Source organism: Hippopotamus amphibius, chromosome 6 (assembly GCF_030028045.1).
Source record: "Hippopotamus amphibius kiboko isolate mHipAmp2 chromosome 6, mHipAmp2.hap2, whole genome shotgun sequence".
In the NCBI taxonomy this organism is placed as follows: domain Eukaryota; kingdom Metazoa; phylum Chordata; class Mammalia; order Artiodactyla; family Hippopotamidae; genus Hippopotamus; species Hippopotamus amphibius.
In genome coordinates, this window is record NC_080191.1 from 128335215 (window position 1) to 128354502 (window position 19288).

At 34.6% G+C, this 19288-nt stretch overlaps 1 protein-coding gene across 7 annotated transcripts in view; it reads right to left on the reverse strand.

Moving 5' to 3' along the window:
* HLTF (helicase like transcription factor) overlaps nt 1–19078 on the reverse strand; it is a 58634-nt gene extending 39556 nt beyond the window's left edge. For all 7 annotated transcript variants that reach the window (XR_009054291.1, XM_057738721.1, XM_057738719.1 and 4 more), the window contains exons 1-8: nt 18860–19078; nt 17513–17720; nt 7532–7698; nt 6201–6334; nt 5550–5647; nt 3999–4073; nt 3651–3842; nt 1076–1171 (exon numbers count right to left, since the gene is read on the reverse strand). Coding sequence is in view for 6 of the 7 variants with exons in the window: in XM_057738721.1 (XP_057594704.1) it covers nt 1076–1171; nt 3651–3842; nt 3999–4073; nt 5550–5647; nt 6201–6334; nt 7532–7698; nt 17513–17720; nt 18860–18879 (990 nt within the window). In the remaining variant the exon portion in view is untranslated. The remainder of the gene's footprint in view (nt 1–1075; nt 1172–3650; nt 3843–3998; nt 4074–5549; nt 5648–6200; nt 6335–7531; nt 7699–17512; nt 17721–18859) is intronic.
* Nucleotides 19079–19288: the final 210 nt, after the last annotated feature.

The window sequence follows — 19288 nt, forward strand, 5'->3', positions numbered from 1 at the left end:
AATTAACAATGAAGCTTACAGTAGTCTTAGATGCTATTCTTAAGTTTTAATAGTTAAATGTAGAAAGAAAAGGATGCACCTGGAAAGCACTGGACTATTCATGGTAGGGAACTGAATTTCAGATGTTAATAACAAGAGTTAAACTCCCAATAAAAGTACAAAGAAGGAAATGTAAGTGCAGAAATTAATAAAATAGAATCTTAATAAACAGTGGTAGGAATGTGATATGCGGCATCTTTGAAAACTAAAAAATTAGAAGAACGGCAGTAAAGTCCAAAAAAGAGGTATTGTGCATACACCTTGCACTCAGTTATTTCCTACTTTAAGTTCTTTGGATTTTCAGCAGAGAATGAAGAATAACCATATCATAGTAATAACATTTATTTTCCCTACAAAACTAGTTCATTATTAATTCTTAGAAACTGAATATAAATATATGTGTAAATATGCTATATATAAAAATATACCCAAATTAAGCATTAAGAATAGTCAGCCAAAGTCTCATCACTAGGACATAATTATCACTATTAACATTTTAGCACATACAGCGTGTGTGACTACACTTAGACATACAGAAATATATATTCACAAAATGAAGATTCAAACTCTATACACAGATGTGTATCTGGCCTTTTTTTTAAACGAAAAAAGATCATGAAAGCATTCTTCAAAAGCAGGATTTTGTAGCTGCATAATATTAAATTTTATGGTTGTATCAATTTATCTGTTATCTTATTGAGAGGTATTTCTTTTCTGCCTTTAAAATAATGCTGGGAAAATAAACTTGTATATTTCTCTTTGGAAAAAATGCATTTCTGATAACTTCTTTAGCTAGTTTCTTTGAAATGGCATTATTAAGTCAAAGATTATAAACACTTCTAAGGCTTTTGATACACATTACCAAATTGCCTTCAAGAATGCAGTATCAACTTTTATCAGCAACACACAAGAAAGGCCATTCATCATACTTTAAAAACTGGATGTTACCAATTTTTTGGCAATAATTTTTTAACGACAAAATTAAAAGGTTTTACAATAAACCAGAGACTTTAGAAAAAATACACTAATACTTTACCTTCTTCAGTTGATTTTTCTTAATTCTTTCAACAGGAAGAGGTTCACCATCATGGAAGTTGGTAAGAATCACTGCAATGGCTGTCAGAGTTTTGCCCTTTAAAATGTTTTACAAAGAAAAGTGGTCAGATTCTGAAACCCAGTTGACCCGACAACATTCCAAAACTGATTTTTAAATCAAGCAAGAAAATAACAAACAGCATTCAGGGCCAGAGAAGTGTGCTGATTATTATACTAAATAATATGCATATTAATGAAGTTTTTCATTGATTAAGGTAATAAACACTTTACCATGCTGTATTACTAGCAGTTATTAAATAATTTACTCTATAAAGTACTGTAAGCATCTTTGAGAAATGTCATTTGATTGAATGACTGTTGTTTAAAATTTCACATTTAACCCTGAACCAATAATTTTATATCATGAAACTACAACTACTTGCTTACCATATAATTTGGAGCGAACTTAAAATGACTAGTAATCCAATATGAACATAATTATTTTATTAAATTTCATTTAAAGATAATTCAAAAACTTAAAGACTATGTCTTACCAATAAAGCATCAAGGACAAGATATTTTTGTGCATTTTTTAAAAAATAGAAACTTGAAAATTTTCATTATTTTCCATAGCTGAATTTATAATTAGCAACTCAGAAATAAATTTCTTTCAAGTTGAAAGCAGTATAAAGCAGCAGTTTAGTTTTCAAGGTGTGGTCCACAGGTCCTAGGAGTTCCCCCGGACCCTTTCAGGAGTATGTGCAGTCAGAACTATTTTGATTCTGACTTATTTGTGTTGATACCTGTAGTAATTCCACAAAAATCAACTGTGGGTAAAACTGCTACTGCCTTAGCATGAAACAAAGCAGTTGGCACTACATTATGTTAGTGATCATTGTATTTTTAACCACCACAGTTAAAAAAACAACAAAAAAAAGAATCAAAGAAACAGTTTCACTTTGAGAATGTTCTTTAAGAATGTTCCTGATGAAGCAGTACACATTCATTTTACCAAATCTCCTAAGTACACACCTTTTAAATATTCTGTGTAATAAGATGGGAAGTACACAAAATACTTCTTTTGCATACCAAAATATGAAGGTTATCTAGAGAAAAATCACTTGTGAGACTGAACTGCAAGCTCAACTAGCTACTATGCATCATCACTTTCAAGTATCACCATTTAACTTGAAAGAGTGACTGACAACTAGTTATGAGTGGCAGACATTTTCTTGAAAAACTGAATAAAGGGAGCCTATCAACTCCAAAGGACACAACTGACAGTGTTTGTTGCTAATGATAAAATATGAGCTTTCAAGCAAAAATTATGTTAGAAAACTTGTATCCAACACTATGAGCACAGAAGTTTCCCAAATGTAAATGCCTTTCTAATAATATGAGCAGTAATATCAATTTTTTACATTGTATAACAAAATACATCAACATTTGGCAGATATGCGTAACTCAGTGAACCAATATATTCCAAATGAGCACTATGTAATGTTACAAAATCAGGCATTGGTAAAATACCCATTCAATGTGCAAGCTACACCAGTGGATTTTAATGGAACAGACAATAAAAAGTTCACTGATATGATTTTTAAGTTCTACATTATAGGGACTTTCCTGGCAGTCCAGGGGTTAAGACTCTGCACATTGCTCTCAATGATAGAAACACTGGTTTGATCCCTAATTGGGGAACTAAGATCCTACATGCTGCATAGTGCAGCCAAAAAAAAAAAAAAAAGTTTCACATTATAATTACTAACCTTTTACGAACTAATACGTGCTTAATTTTGTTGTTGTAGCAAAGAAGATATAGTTATCTAAAACGGCTATTAAAATACTTCCTTTTCAAATACATTTCTGTGTAAGGACTAATTTTCTATGTTTACTTCAACAAAAACAACATATCACAACAGAATGAATGAAAGAACAGATACGAGAATTCATCTGTCAACTATTAGGCCAGACATTAAAGAGACTTGCAAAAATGTAAAACAATGCCAGTCTTCTCATCAAAATTGCTTTTGTTTTGGAGTACTTTTCCAAAATATGCTATTTCTGTAATGAGTTTATTAACTGTTATTTTAAAATTAATAAAAAATTTTAATATCTAATACCATAAATATTAACAGATACAGTAACAGAGATAACCCACAAAAACAAATGCTCTTTGGGATCCTCGATAATTTTTAAGAACATAAAGGATTGCTGAGACCAAAAAGTATAAAAAGTGCTGGTGTAAGGAATCATATCTTTCCTTTAAGAAAACCCATGAAAGATAAGCTACTTTGAATTTCAAAAGAAAATTGAGAAACACTTGTTTATATCATTACTGCCAATTATTTTAATTGTACCTTAGGCAAACAAAAGGAAAAAAAAAAGAAAAGAAAAAAAAAAGCCCAGCATTATTTTAAGTGAAAACCATAGGAAAAACTACTTCTACACTGATAGTGATATCTAGTCCCAAACTGGCACTGACATATTCCCATCTCTAGCTACATCAAAATTACTTCATATAAAATCTTAGTTACAATATAAAATGTTATTAACTCAAGAAAAAATATAATTACCAAACCCATATCATCAGCCAAAATTCCTCCATGAACATTTTCTGGTCGGTCCTTTTCAGAAAAATTTGTTATTGTGTTATAGTATAAGTCACTTCGCTGTTCCCAGAATGGTGGAAGTTCTTTACTGTTTTCCCGTGAAACCATCCAAGCTAGAGCTTGTTTTTGATGTGGAAGCAATGGTGTTTCAACAGCCTATAAAGAAATGTCATAAATAAAAATACAATAAGCCCTTTCTTTTACTCCATGCAGAATCTGGAAAACAGCTGATCTTGTCATAAAAAAATGTACAGACTAATACCATATTTTAAAATTCCAAATAGTTTTAAATAGAAAATATTGGCTCAGTACCTCAGCTGGTTCCATTTCCTGAGTTTTATCATCCTCTTTTAAATCTTCAAACAATTTGTCAAACTCTGTCTTAAGCTACAACAAATAATAACATTATGAAACAATTAAAATAATAATAGCACTTAATTCAGAGATTTCAAGTCATTTAATAAACTAAAAGAGTCAAATACCAAAGGTACATAATATAAAGTAATTCTTTGAGATACTATACTGCTCAATAAAAGCAAAGTAAATAGATCCTTTAGATAACTGTTACAGTCTAAAGAATACAACATGGAGTTTTAAGCCCTGGGTTTCAGTCACAGCTCTGTCACAAAAAAACTTTATATAACTTTGGGCAAGACACTTAACCTGTATGGCCCTGTATCTTATTACTGCAAAACAAACAGGATGAACTAGATTTAGAATGTCTCTAAGGTTCCTTCTGCCATTGAAATTCTGTGATTCTATTAGCTGTATTCAAACCATTTTGGCAAGATCCTACCAGGTATATTTGACTCTCCCAAGTAAATGACATTTCATGGATTATTACTATAATAAGAAACCTGCCATGTGCTACAAAATATGAGGATAATTGCAATCATGCTAATTTAGCTGGTTCTTTAAATTGATCTAGTCCAATTTTATAGTAACATATATGTGTTATAATTACTTTTGGAAATTAACAAATAAATACATAGCAGCGGCCCAGAAGAAATCAGGCCAAGTCTAAAAAGTGAGGGGAGGTAATCTGGGGTTTACCCACCATACACAGGTTCAAGCCCTTCTAACAATGATCAGGGAAAATACAGTAACTACAATTAGAATATAAAAAGGCTAACACTAATGAGTAGAGACAAAAAAGTTTCAGTGTGGGACTTCCTTGGTGGCACAGTGGTTAAGACTCTGTGCTCCCAATGCAGGGGGCCCGGGTTCGATCCCTGGTCAGGGAACTAGATCCCACATGCATGTTGCAACTAAGAGTTCGTATGCACAACTAAGGAGCCTGCCTGCTGCAACTAAGACCCAGCTCAACCAAATAAATAAAGTATTAAAAAAACTTTTTTTCAGTGTAATTGGTAGATTGATCTGTATTAATTGATTTTATAATCCTTTCTTCCCCAAACTAACCCAGCATAACAGTATCATGGATCACAAAGTAGACAAAGTAACAAACAGACTAAGGCCAAAGATTTGGAACTAGTTTTTTAGCACTGCATTTGCAACGTTACTGAAAGGCGTTAAGTTTCAAGCTTCAAGTTCTTTTAAAATTATGGATACTTTAAAAATTTCAAATAATACAAAAACATCAAAACATAATGAAACATCCCAGGTATATACAGTAATGTGTGCGTTTCAATGCATACATGAATGCATGTATGTGGATATATTCCTTATGACTGTTTTCTTTCTACATAAATATTTGCAATATATATTTTATTTATTCTACATATTTCATAACAATGTAAAGATCACTAATACGAACACATGCATATTTATCTTATATTTTTAAGCATCAATCTTCAACATTTAAAATTCACTTTTAGATTACAAAATAAGAGAGAAGTACACCTGTTCAGTTGTCATCTGTACTGCAGCATGAACTGGCATACTATAGCTTGGTCCAGCTCGTCCAGAGCCCCAACCACTTTCCAAACTGAATCCTAAAGCTATGATTTACAAAATGAAAAGAATAAAATCATCAAATGAAATAGATTATCTTTTAATAAGCAGCTTTTAAAGCTTGTCTAATAAGCTGAATTAAAAATTCCCTTAATACATGTTTTAAAAAATTTAAAGTTAAATCTCCTAGATCCTTCAAAAAATACATTAAAAGAATTGCACATTATTTGAACAAACTTTTGAAAAACAAATACTTTTTTCATTCTCTATTCGGAGATTCTTTTTCTCTATAATTTATTAAAAAGAATGTTTAAAATCGGGGATTTCCAGATATTACAAGGGAAAGTAAGGGGAGGGACCTCCTTGTACATTTTTCTGTGTATGTGTGCAACCTCCTATGAATCTATAGTTATTTCAAAATAAAGAGAAAAAAAATTCAAGGACTTCCTTAAAAAGATTCCTAAAGAAAAGAACTTGGAGCCTTCAGCACTAATTAATTTAGCCAACCAAACTCACAGTATCACTTAAGAGAGTAAATGTTTTACAATTTCGGCATCTTACAATATCAAAATAATAGTAGGTTAAAAACCCAAAACTTACTTTTCGGTGCAGGACCCAATTTAAATCCATGTTTCTTCAACTGATCTAAAACAGCTTTTCTATTTTCTTCTTTTCCCCAAAAAGTCATATGCAGAGGCATGGTAAAAGCATTGTTTGCACCATAAGGAACTACCCTATTATAATGGAGAAGGGGGAAAAAAATGAGAAATTAGTAGTGTTTTTTTTTACATTTAATTTTAAGTCCCATTAAGAATCTTGTTAAATAACTGTCACATTCAAATTCTGCACGGAAGTAAAATAGAAAGGAACTAATTGGGCAGACTAGGAAAAAAAAAGGACTCAGACTAGGACCAAAAACAATGAGAAGGTGCTTTTTAGGACCAGAATGCCAGAAGAAACTCAGATGAGATAAAAGTGTTTAAATACATAGATAGCCTATTATCAAGATCGTAAGATAGGTAAAATAGTTAAGTTTAACTGAGAAGGTAGAGCTTTCACTAACAGAACCACTGAGCGTAGCAACCCATTCTAGGAGAATGGGGAATGATTTTCAAGAACTATTTCTGATCCAGGATTCACTGAAAGTTTACTCTCAATATCTGAAAAACTTGATGAACTGAGAAAGGAGAAAACAAGTGAGAAGATATTGCCAAGTATTTATCTCCCAAACTCACCTTTTAATATCCTAAACAACCCATACTAAAATTGAGATCACAAACACAAATGTATAAAAGAGAATACGTAACAAAGGAGACTGGGAGTTTTAAAAAAGGAACAATGGTAGAACTAAGAAGGTATGTGCCTAGTTAATGTAACAGCTGCTGCTTAGCTCCAGTCAAATGATGTCATGTGGAAATGAGTATCCTGCATCACCGGATCTTCCATTTATCAAGAGAAATCTTTGTAAATAATTTTTTATAATTAGGGAAAAAATTGAAGTGCGTAAAATGTAGAATGCCCAGATATTCAAATATTGGAAATAACTGAAAAAAAAAATTTAAACACTGTGTAGGCAAAATCAAACTCATCTACATCTGATCACAGACTATCAGCTTACAACCTGATTTAAACAAATACTTCCAAACTTCTCAAATCAATGCACAAAAAGGCTTTTTTCTTAAAAGATGGTGTGGACATTCTAATATTTGAACCAAAGTCTATTTCTCTCCATGGTAATAATTTACCAGGAAAGTGAGGGAATAGCTATTTGATGGCTAGGGTAGTGCAGGCAGATGAAAGAATTAAAAACATTTACTGAATACATAGTAAAGGTATAGTGACAAAAGTTGTCAGGGCAACGATACATACCCTTAAATTCAAAAATCACTATAACTCACAATTATTAAAACTAAACTCCAAAAGTGCATTACCCTTCAACTTGTGCCAATTTGTTGTCCATGATATACGCCAAGGCAGCTGCAAGATCTTTCTTTATATGGCCAACCTGACTTCCATTCACATTGTTTACTTTAATTGCATTCTTATCATAGGGGTTATTGGGCTCTCGTTGTAATGCAACCATTTCATTATTATTAACCTAATAAAAATAATAAAGAGATATTATTATAAATAATAAACATATAATGATACCTTTCTTCATCATACTTTATCTGGGATTTCCATTCATTTTTTAATGTCTACTGAATAACACCACATATAAGGAACGTACATTTTCTTGGACTCATATTTTTATGGAAATATTAAAGAACATATTTTATAATAATTCTTTTACGATATTTTCCTAATTTATATTCATTGGGAAGTTAACAAATCCTTGATATATAAGATACAATCAAAACTAACAGATGCAGATTATCTAAAATTTTCAACATTATAACTTCAAAAACAGATAATTTGTTGAGTGCTTACTATGTGCCAAACATTGCTCTAAGTACATTACACTGATTGACTTATAAAATTCTCACAATCCTATTGGTAGGTGTTATCATTATTTCCATTTTACAGATGAAGACATTAAAGCACAGAAAGGTAAGTAATTTGCCCAAGGTCACAAAGTTAATAAGTAGCAGAGTTAGGATCTGAATCCAGGCAGGCTGGTTCCTAGGCCTAAATCCTCCAGAATCTGAAAGGGGGAAAAGGTATTAATTATAAGTCAGAATGGAATTGTAATAAGAAAACATCCAGCCTTCAACTCATGCCATTATCTGATTCTACTTAATTAAAAACTGCCTGAGGATGACATAATTGAAAATGGAAGAGTAGGGATTTCCAAAAATTCTCTTTATAAAAGCAATGAAAAAACTGGCAAAAACCATCTGAATCAACTTTTTTTTTCTTTTTTTTTTTTACTTTTTTCCAACTTTATTGAGAATATAAATGATATATAACATTGTGTAAATTTAAGGTGTACAACATGTTGATTTGATACACATATATATTGGAAAATGATTACCACCATGGCATTAGCTAACACCTGAATCATGTAGCATCATCTCTATTTTTTGTGGTTAGAATATTTACAGTATACTCTCTTAGCAACTTTCAAGTATACAATACAGTATTATTAACTCTAATAATTATATAATTATAATTACTATACTGTACATTAGATTCCCCAGAACTTATTTATCTTATAACTAGAAGTTTGTAAACTTTGACCAACATCTCCATTTTTCTCCCACCTCCCAGTAACCACCCTTTTATTCTCTGTTTCTACAAGTTTTATGATTTTTGGTTTTTGTTTGGTTGGTTTTTTTAGAATCCATGTGTAAATGAGATCATACAATATTTGCCTTTCAATGTCAGACATATTTCATTTAGCATAATGCTGTCAAGTTCTATCCATGTTGTCACAAATGGCAAGATATCTTTCTTTCTCATGGCTGAATGCTGTACATATATACGCACCCCACATCATCTTTATCCATTCATCTGTGGAGGAACACTTAAGTTGTTTCCATATCTTGGCTATGTGAATAATGCTGCAATGAACGTGAGAGTGCAGATGTCTCTCCAAGATCCTGTTTTCATTTCCTTTGTATATATACCCAGAAATGGGATTGTTGGATCTTATAGTAGTTCCATTTTTCATGTTTTGAGGAACCCTCTTAGTTTTCCATAGTGGCTGTACCAATTTACATTCCCACCAATGGTGCGGGAGAGGTCCTTTTTTCTACATCCTTGCTAACACTTGTATCTTGTAGTTTTGATAATAGCCATTCTGATGGGTATGAGATGGTGTCTCATTGTGGTTTTGCATTTTTCCAATGATGAGTGATGCTGAGACCTTTTCATGTACCTGTTTGTCTTCTTTGAAAAAAATGAAGAAGCTTGAAATCATATCAAATGCCTCTTCAGGCCATAATTGCCCAAAAGTAGCTGTTTTCCTAGTTTCTTAGTTTCTCCTAGTTTACCAGGCGAAAACTGCTGGTGTTGGAGGTTTGCCTGCCGAGGTGGGGGGCAGCTGTAGCTCACCGAGGAGACAGGGGCACTGGCAGCAGGGGTTTTGGGAAGTGCTCATTGGTGTGAGCCCTCCCAGAGTCCGCCATTAGCCCCACCAAAGAGCCTCTGAATCAACTTTTTGAGAACTCTGGAAACTAACCAAAGGGTTGTAGAAACCCAGGGAGCCTTAATTCAAGAAAACAGCTGAATATCAGTACCCTAGTCTCACCTCCAGCTCTCAGTTACCTGATAACCTTTTAAAAATAACAACCTGCTAGAATTCTTAGTACAGCCTACCAGTTACCAGAGTGAGCAAACTGGAAAAGAATCTTTCAAAGATTCATTCCTATAGAATTGTCATTATTTGACCTGTATGGCGGTTCCCTAGAAGACCCCCACTTGCAAAAGCTTTTTCTTTTGGACCTCTGAGCTTAACCAGTACACAAAACCTTCTCCCTTGGGAGGGTGTTTGTCAAAAACAATTTTACAGGCAGTGGGTAAGAGCTGGGGCAAACAAAACAATAACCAAAGGGCTTAAAAGGAAAAAGCAGAGAATAAGATGTCCACAGGGGCTTTGAAAAACTCCAACATATTTCTGGAAGTCTAGAAGGCCAAATGCAAGCAGAGGGCTGTATGCATGCCCAAGGCTGTGCATATGTTCAGGAAAAACCTGAGACGGCCCTAAGCTCTCACCTCTGGCTAAGCTTGAGGCTCTGAACAGGCAGGAAATAAAGGCTAAGGCAGAGTTGTCAACTGCAGAATGAGTGCTGAAGGAGTACCCCAAATGCACACAGATCCTTTCAGTAAAGACTGGGAAATTTACTGGTTCCAGTTCAATCATTAGCTGACCGCTAAGCTAACCTAATACAGACATCAGTGGCCAGACACAACAAAGATTTTTACAGGGTTTATTTAGCAAAAGTTACTAAACAAACAACAATTACTAAAATCAGCAACAACCAACCAATCCTGGGGAGAAGGAAGAATCTGATTTCTAGAGGTGCCACACTATTTTTTTTTTTAGTTTACATTCATCATCTCATACAGATTTTTTTAATTGAAGTATAGTCGACCTATACTGTTGTGTTAGTTCTGGGTGTACAGCACAATGATTCAGCTATACATATATATGTACATACACATATACATATATGTACACATATACTTATAGAGATACACAAAATCTATTCTTTTCCAGATTCTCTTCACTCATAGGTTATTACAAAATATCGTGTATAGTTCTCTGTTCTATACAATTGTTCCTTGTTGGTTATATAGTAGTGTGTATATCTTAATCCCAAACTCCTAATTTATCCCTCCCCCTGCACTTCCCCTTTGGTAACCTTAAGTTTGTTTTCTATGTCTGTGGGTCTATTTCTGTTTTGTAAATAAGTTCATCTGTATCATTTTTTAGATTCCACTTATAAGTGATATCCTATGATATTTGTCTTCGTCTGGCTTACTTCACTTAGTATGATAATCTCTAGGTCCATCCATGTTGCTGCAAATGGCATTGTTTCATTCTTTTTTTACAGCTGAGTAATATTCCATTGTATAAATATACCACATCTTCTTTATCCATCCACCTGTTAATGGACATTTAGGTTGCTTCCATGTCTTGGCTGTTGTAAACAGTGCTACAATGAACAGTGGGGTGCATAGATTTTTTCGAATGATAGCTTTCTCTGGATACACGCCCAGAAGTGTGATTGAAGGATCATATGATTTAGAGTTGCCACATTATTTAAAATGTCTACTTTTCAACAACAACAACAAATATGAGACATACAAAGAAACAAGAAAGTACAGCTCACACACTGGAAAAAAAGCTATCAATCGTCTACCCATAAGGAAGCACAAATCCTTGACCTACCAGAAAAAAACTTAAATTTTAATTTTAAACATGTTCAAGGACCTAAAGCAAACCATGTCTAAAGAACTAAAGGAAAGCATGAGAACTATGTCTCACCAAATAGAAATTCTGGAGTCAAAAAAGTACATTGTTAACTAAAGTTTAAAAATCACTAGAGAGGCTCAAACAGCAGATATGAGCAGGCAGAAGAAAGAATCAATGAAGTTGATGATAGGTCAACTGAGAATATAATGTCTGAGGAACAGTTTTAGTTTGAGGAACAGAAAGAAAAAAGAATGAGGAAACATGAACAGATCCTGTAGGACAACAGCATGCATACCAACATACACATGATGAGAGTCTCAGAAGGAAAGGAGAAAAAGAGGTAGAGAGAATGTCTGTGGGTCTATTTTGGCTGAAGAAATAATAGCCAAAACTTTCCAAGTTTGATGAAAAAACAATCTACATATTTAAGAAGCTCAACAAACTCTAAGTAAAAAAAACTCAAAGAGATTCAAACTCAGACACATCATAATCAAACTGTGGAAAGAATACTGAAAGCAACAGAGAGAAGCAACTCATTACATACTGGGGATCCTCAATAAGATTAACATCTGATTTCTCACCAGAAACCGCAGAGACCAGAATACAGTGAGATGACTTCTCAAAGTGCTAAAAGAAAAAAAATTCAACCAAGAATTCTATACTTGGCAAAACTAAAATAGAGAAGAAATTAAGAAAATAAAGAAGAAATTAAGAAAATGAAGAAATTAAGTCCTTCCCAGATAAACAAAAACTGAGAGCCTCCATCATTAGCTGACCTGCCCTACAAGAAATATTAAAATAAGACTTTCAGGCTGAAATCAAAGGAACTACACAGTAACTTAAACCTATATGAAGAAATAGAAAGCACAGGTAAAGGTAATTACACAGGTAAATACAAAAGACAGTATAAAAATTCTGGTTGTAACTTTTTCCTCCTATCTGATTTAAAAGGACATAATTATTATAAACCTATATTGATACCATACCAAGGCATATAAACAGTTAATCTGTATGATAACAGCATAAAGGAGTAGGGAGGATGACAATGGAACTATCTTAAAGCAAAATTTTTATAAACAATTGAAATTAAGTTGGCATAAATTCAAACTAGAGTCTTATGAATTAAGATGTTAATTATAATTCCCAAGGGCAACTACTAAGAAAACAACTCAAAATATGTAACAAAGAAACAACCAGGAAACTATTATGGTACACTAGAAAATATTTAACACAAAAGAAGGCAGAAATGAAGGCCAGACCCAAGGGCCACATATTGTATGATTCCACTTATATGAAATGTCTAGAGAAAGTAAATCCATAGAAACAGAACATGAATTAATAGATGCCATGGGTTAAGGGGAGACAGTAACATACAGTGATTACTAATTGGTACAGGGTTTTTTGGAATGATGAAAATGTTTTGGAACCAGACAGTGGGGATGGTTTTACAACCTTGTAAATATCTAAAAGCCACTGAATTATACACTTAAAAATGATACATTTTATGGTATGTGAATTATCTCAATTTTTTTAACTGCTTGAAAAATACAGAGGAAAGCTGCTTTAAACCTCTCCTAGCATCTGCCTGCTGACTCAAGAGACTACAGCCTGACCAACCAGATTATCAGACAAATACTAACTCTTTGAAGATATTCTGTGAGGCATAGCTCTGTTCTGTAGCAGCCCACCTCCCCCATGCCACTGCTTATAGCATGATCTTCTTTAAACCAGATATGCAAATTCCAGAAAATGTATAACCAAAAAAAGTAGGACAAAATGTGGAAACTTTAAAAACGAAGAAAACATGGTTCAAGCACAAGACAAAAAAGGATATACTAAAAAAACAAAATTAAGACAACAAAAAGAATTAGGACTAATTATAACAGTATTTTTAGACTAGAATAGAAAAGAAATAATCTACTTTATTATAAAATAAAGACTTTGATGGGTCAAGAAATAAAAAATATAAACACAAGCAAATTGAAAACATTTTTTAAAAGTTAAAAATGAATGATGCCAATATTATAAAACAAAACTTAGGAAATACAGCCAATGCAATACTTTGAAGAACGTTTAAAAGATTAAAAGCTTTTATTATTAAGATTAAAATTGTGTTCAAATCAAGAACCCAAAAATAAAATAAAATAAAATGGACCTAAGGAAAATAAGATAGCAGAACAAAAAAGAAATCAATGAACAAAGAAAGATGATAATCATTAAAAAAGCGAAGAAAGATTACCTGAAAAGATGAAACAGATAAATCTCTATCAAGGCTAATCAATAAAAAATAAAACAGATACAAAGAATGATAACAGGAATATAACCATAAACATAGACAAGATATTTTTTTAAGTATAAATGACTACTATACTCTGTGGAATAAATTTTAAAATATAAATGGATGCTTTTCTTTAAAAATATAAATTGCCAAAACTGACTCAAGAAGTATCTGAATTATGCTGAATTCGAATCAAGCCAGACTTAAAAAGTACATAGTGTATGATTCAATGTATATGAAGCTCTAGAGAATTCCCTGGCAGTCCAGTGGTTAGGACCCTGTGCTTCCACTGCAGGGGGCATGGGTTCGATCCCTGGTCAGGGAACTAAGATCCCACATGCCTCATGGCTTGACCAAAAAATAACCAAAAACAAAACAATGTATATGAAGCTCTAGATCAGGCTAAACTAATCTACAGTGATAGAAATCGGGGTGGTGGTTCTTGGGGCAGAGGCGGGGATAAAGGACTGCAACAGAATACAAGAGAACTTTCAGAGGTGACGGAAATGATCTACATGTTGATGGGGTGGTGATTATTAGGTATTTACCTCTGTTAAAATTCTTAGAATCATATACTTAAAATGTTGCATTTATAAATATATATATAAATCACACCTCAATAAAGCAGAAAAATGTTGGAATAAAAAATATGCAAAGATAAAAATATTGTAACAAAAATTGAGGTATTTATCAGTGATGAATGCCAAAATGTCCATCAACGAGAAAATAAAAAGTACAATAAAGATTTGTATTGACATGAAAAGATATTCCTAATATTTTACTTTAAAGAAAGGTGATTCCTAGGGCTTCCCTGATGGCACAGTGGTTAAGAATCCTTCTGCTAACAGGGGACACGAGTTCCATCTGTGCGCTGGGAAGATCCCACATGCCACAGAGCAACTAAGCCCCTGTGCCACAACTACTGAAAGCGGAGCGCCTAGAGCCCATGCTCCATGACAAAGAGAAGCCACCACGAGAAGCCCTTGCATCACAATGAAGAGTAGCCCCCACTCGCCACAACTAGAGAAAGCCCGCTCTCAGCAACAAAGACCCAACACAGCCAAAAATAAATACATAAAATTATTTTTTAAAAAGGTGATTACTGTAATAGGTATAACATCATCCTCATTTTTATTACTATATAATGATTTCAAGTCACATGCATATGTTCTCAGAGTAAAGTGTGGAAGACATAAAGTAAGCTGTGGTTCTGGATTTAGGCAGACAATACTTTTTCTTTTAGCCATCTAAAAATAATAAATGTGTATTACTTATAAAGTAAATAATATACATTTTGTAAAATAAAAAAATTAATGATTAATTTTAATCAGCCCATCACATTTTCATTAGTTTACCAGTGTCACAGAAATTATTCTAAGATCAACAAACAGTGATTCTTCTAAGATTAATAACCACAATCTAATATTTCACAATGGTTTAAAATAATTTAAAAACAATGTTAAGTTTTGAAAAAATTTCACAAATCCAAAATAGGAAAGTTCTGAAATGAATATGAGAGCTAGAGAACACACAGATACACGAACTAAGAACTGATAGTTTTTCTTTTCTAATTTTTTCCCGAAATCTATTTCAGAATTAAAGAATAAAGTAGAAAGAACACAAAAGTGAACAGATCTTGTAAAAAACATGGTAAGGGAAATAAATGATGAAAAATAGAACAGTGAAAAATATGATAAAAAGGATTTCAAAGGAAGTAATAAGCACATACATATGGCATACATATATGCAGAAGAGATCTAATACAGAGAGTAGAATGGAGTCCTTTGAAGAAAAACAAGCTTTGAAACAAAGCAAACATTTAAAACTATAAAGTTTTCTAAAATAGAATAAAACAAAGTTACAGAACAGTCAACACTAAGACATTCCCTAGGAAACTACCAAACTTTCAAGGTAAGGAAAAATATCCTTTAGTTATTCAAGCAAAATAATTCCAATTCATTTATATGGGAGAGAAATCATATTGGCATCAGAATTTTAACCAGCAACATTTTATACAACATCGAGTTATCATGGAGAGAAAATATGGGTCAAAGATTTTATATTCAACCAAACTGTCCTTAAAGCATAAGTATCACAATTACAAGCATACAAAAACTCAGGAAATACTGTTATTTCTAAGGAGTCTCCTAGACAACACACTTCAACACATCTCAGACAACCACAAAATGATTGAAGAAGCAGCAATATTATAAAGAAAATACAGGAGAATAAAACACTAGACAAATCTAGATCATGGAATTCTTTCCCAAGGAATCTCCTGCAAAACATACTTCAGACAACCAAAAAATGATTTGAGAAGCTTCAACATAAGAAAAATATGGGGGAGTGGAAAAACTAGTAAATCCAACTTTCCACAGAACAATATATGTAGTTTCTGCAATAAACCAATGACATAAAACAAAGGGCAAGGAAGTGACTTACATAACCAAAGGTATTATTAACTTGTTTGATCCTGATTCAAAAAAAGTTAACTATAAAACAGCATTTTTAAACAATCTAGAAAACTGATAATGTATTAGTTATTGGGTACAATAAGGAATTATCATTAATTTTGTTAAGTATAATGATGTAAGAAAATCTCTGGGACTTCCTAGGTGGCTCAGTGGTTAAGAATCCACCTGTCAATGTAGGGCACATGGGTTCAATCCCTGCTCCAGGAAGATTCCACATGCCAAGGAGGAACTAAGCCCATGCGCCGCAACTACTGAGCTTGCGCTCTAGAGCCTGCAAGCCACAACCACTGAGCCCGTGAGCCACAACTACTGAAGCCCGAGCGCCTAGAGCCCATGCTCAGCAACAAGAGAAGCCACGGCAACAAGAAGCCTGTGCACCACAATGAAGAGTAGCCCCTGCTTGCCTCAACTAGAGATAGCCCATGTGCAGCAACAAAGACCCAATGCAGCCAATAAATTAATCAATCAATTAATTTTACAAAAAGAAAAGAAAATGTCTGAATTTTTTTAGAGATACACACTTAAATGTTGTAAAGTGATACAGTTGGAATTTTTAGTACCACAGAAAAAAGTGATGAAGCAAATGTGCCAAAAACCTGCTAACTACTGAATCTGGATCATGAGCATATGGAAATTTACTGTAATATTCTACTTTTATGCATGTTTGAAATTTTCATAAGTAAAAAAATAAAACTAGAGATCTATCATCCAGATAACACAGGCATACTAGATAACTGTAACAAAGACAACTGCTTTCTCTTTGTCTCTGTTCTCTCTCTCTCTCTCACACACACACAAGGCAGAGGACAGAAGTACAAAAAGATAAATACAGTAAGAAAAAGGGACCTAAAAATAGACAATTCCCTTATCTAGTAAGAACTGATCTTCCTAAATTAAAAATATTAAAGTGTAGAAATGTACTAAGGGACAGGAGAGGAGAAAGCAGTGGACCAACTTGGAAGTCATTTCGTAAATGTACCACACAGCATCTGTGCTTTTTTTGGCAGATCATTTAACTAACCTTCCTGAGCTTCAGTTGTTCAGTTCTAGAAGAGGATAACAGATGTTCTATCTACCTCAGAGACACTGTAGTGATCAAATGAGACCGTACAGGAACTAGTGCTTTGTATATTGTAACCATGATATAAAAGTAAAAGAATATTAATAATTATGTATGTTATTTCTTGCCCAGATATATTTCAATAACAAATACTTACTGCACAAATCACCTTCTAATTCTTATTTTCTAGGTTAATATCATATCACATCACATTAATTTAACATCTAATGTTGTACTCACTACTCCTGTGTAATAGCGTAATCCAACTACATGACCTCTCAAAGTTCCAAATAAAACTGAATCTAGCTCTTCGTCACTCGTTAGGAAGTCATCTGGAGGAATAATATCTTGGAATTCAAAACGGGGAAAGAAAGTTGGATATGAGAGGCGTGGAAAATTTCCATGGACTCCATACTGGACAGTCTGCAAGTACTTCCAAACAGGATCTCTATTTAAATAAAAAACACACAAAAAACAATACAATATTTAACCAAATATTTCTCAAAGACCATACCATATTTAAAGGCCAATTGTTTTCTTACACTTTATTTCAACAAATTAAATCTTATGTGCGAAGTGCTATATAAAAATCAATCGCTTTCCTCTGGTTAAAGCAAGGACTGGAGTGGGGCAGAGGTTTTAGAAACCCTACCTGTTCAATATCTTCTACCCACAGTTACTCAAAGTGAAAACCTCAATAAGAGTTCACAAATCTCTTTCCCAGTGACGATCACCTACTTAAACAGAAATACTTGTGATGTCTGTAACTAATTATACACCAAAATTTCAATACAGACTGAGCTAGAAGAGACGTGCAAATACAGAACTGTTTTTTATACGACGCCATTTATAGCTTTACAAATAATACATCCAGCATCCATTACTTCAATTCCCTTCGAAAAGAATCCTTATCTTATTTAGGTATCCAAACCGTGCCATCATGGGAAGCTGACCTCAAGTCTCTCACTCCTGTTGGTTTAAGGGTAACCTCAACCCCGCGATGCAGAATTGTTTCCGGAACGGGTATATAAACCAATTTGGACAATGAAAAGTAAGAGGAAGTCAGCTGGGAGGCTTCCAGGAAGCTTCTACTCCCCTAAGAACGGATAGAAGCTATTTCCCCTGCGCTCTCCTAGCACGTCGCGCGCACAGCTTTTGGTTCCTCTGCAGACATATATTTGCACGTCTGTGCATGCACATCAATTGTGAGGTGCTTGGGGGCAGGGGTTGTCTTACCCGGCCCTCTCAGCTAAGCACAATGCCCAGCGCACACTGGGTATCTCATGGGTGTTTTTGTGTAATAAAGCAAAGGACCCCGGCTAAGGAGTGGAGCTTAGAGCCCCAGGCCCCCTACAGCCCTTGACAGATTTCTCCAAGACCCTGGCACGAGGCTCGCCCGAGAAGCCTCCCCTCGCCAACCGAAACTCTGAATTTATTTCTCCCGCGGCTATACGAGCCGCCAGCGGGACGAACACCAGCTGCGCAACTCGCAAGCGGAACCCAAAGGAAACGCGAGGAAGGTCAGGTTCACTTGGGGACGCAACCAGGCCGCTACCCCCGGCGCCCCACCCCCTCCGCCCCCTTCACCTCTTGAACATCCAGGACATGGCGTTGAGTGGGTGACGAGGGGAACACTTAGGCGCCCGGGATCGTTCTCGAGCCGCCCCGATAAGCCTCCCTTCAGGCCCCGCGGCCAAGAAGCCGGGGACAGGTTCCAAGAGACGAAGCAAGAGCTTGCTTCTGGGAGGTAGGATGCCGCGAGTCTAGTCAGACGTCGACGCCGTCTTCTTCTAGCAACAATCTGAGAGACCAGCGACGCTTTGTGACTGGCACCCGGAACGTCCAGTCCCGAGGAGGAGCCTAAGGAGACCAACCAATCAGAGCACAGAAGGGAGGGCAACTCCGCCCCGCGCAGCAATTCAAAGGCTGTGGGGGGTCCCGGCTGCAGGGGCGGTTCCATCCGGGTTCTTCCCCGCCCCCAAGGCAAGGGCGCGGGAAAGCCACGCGGCCCCACTG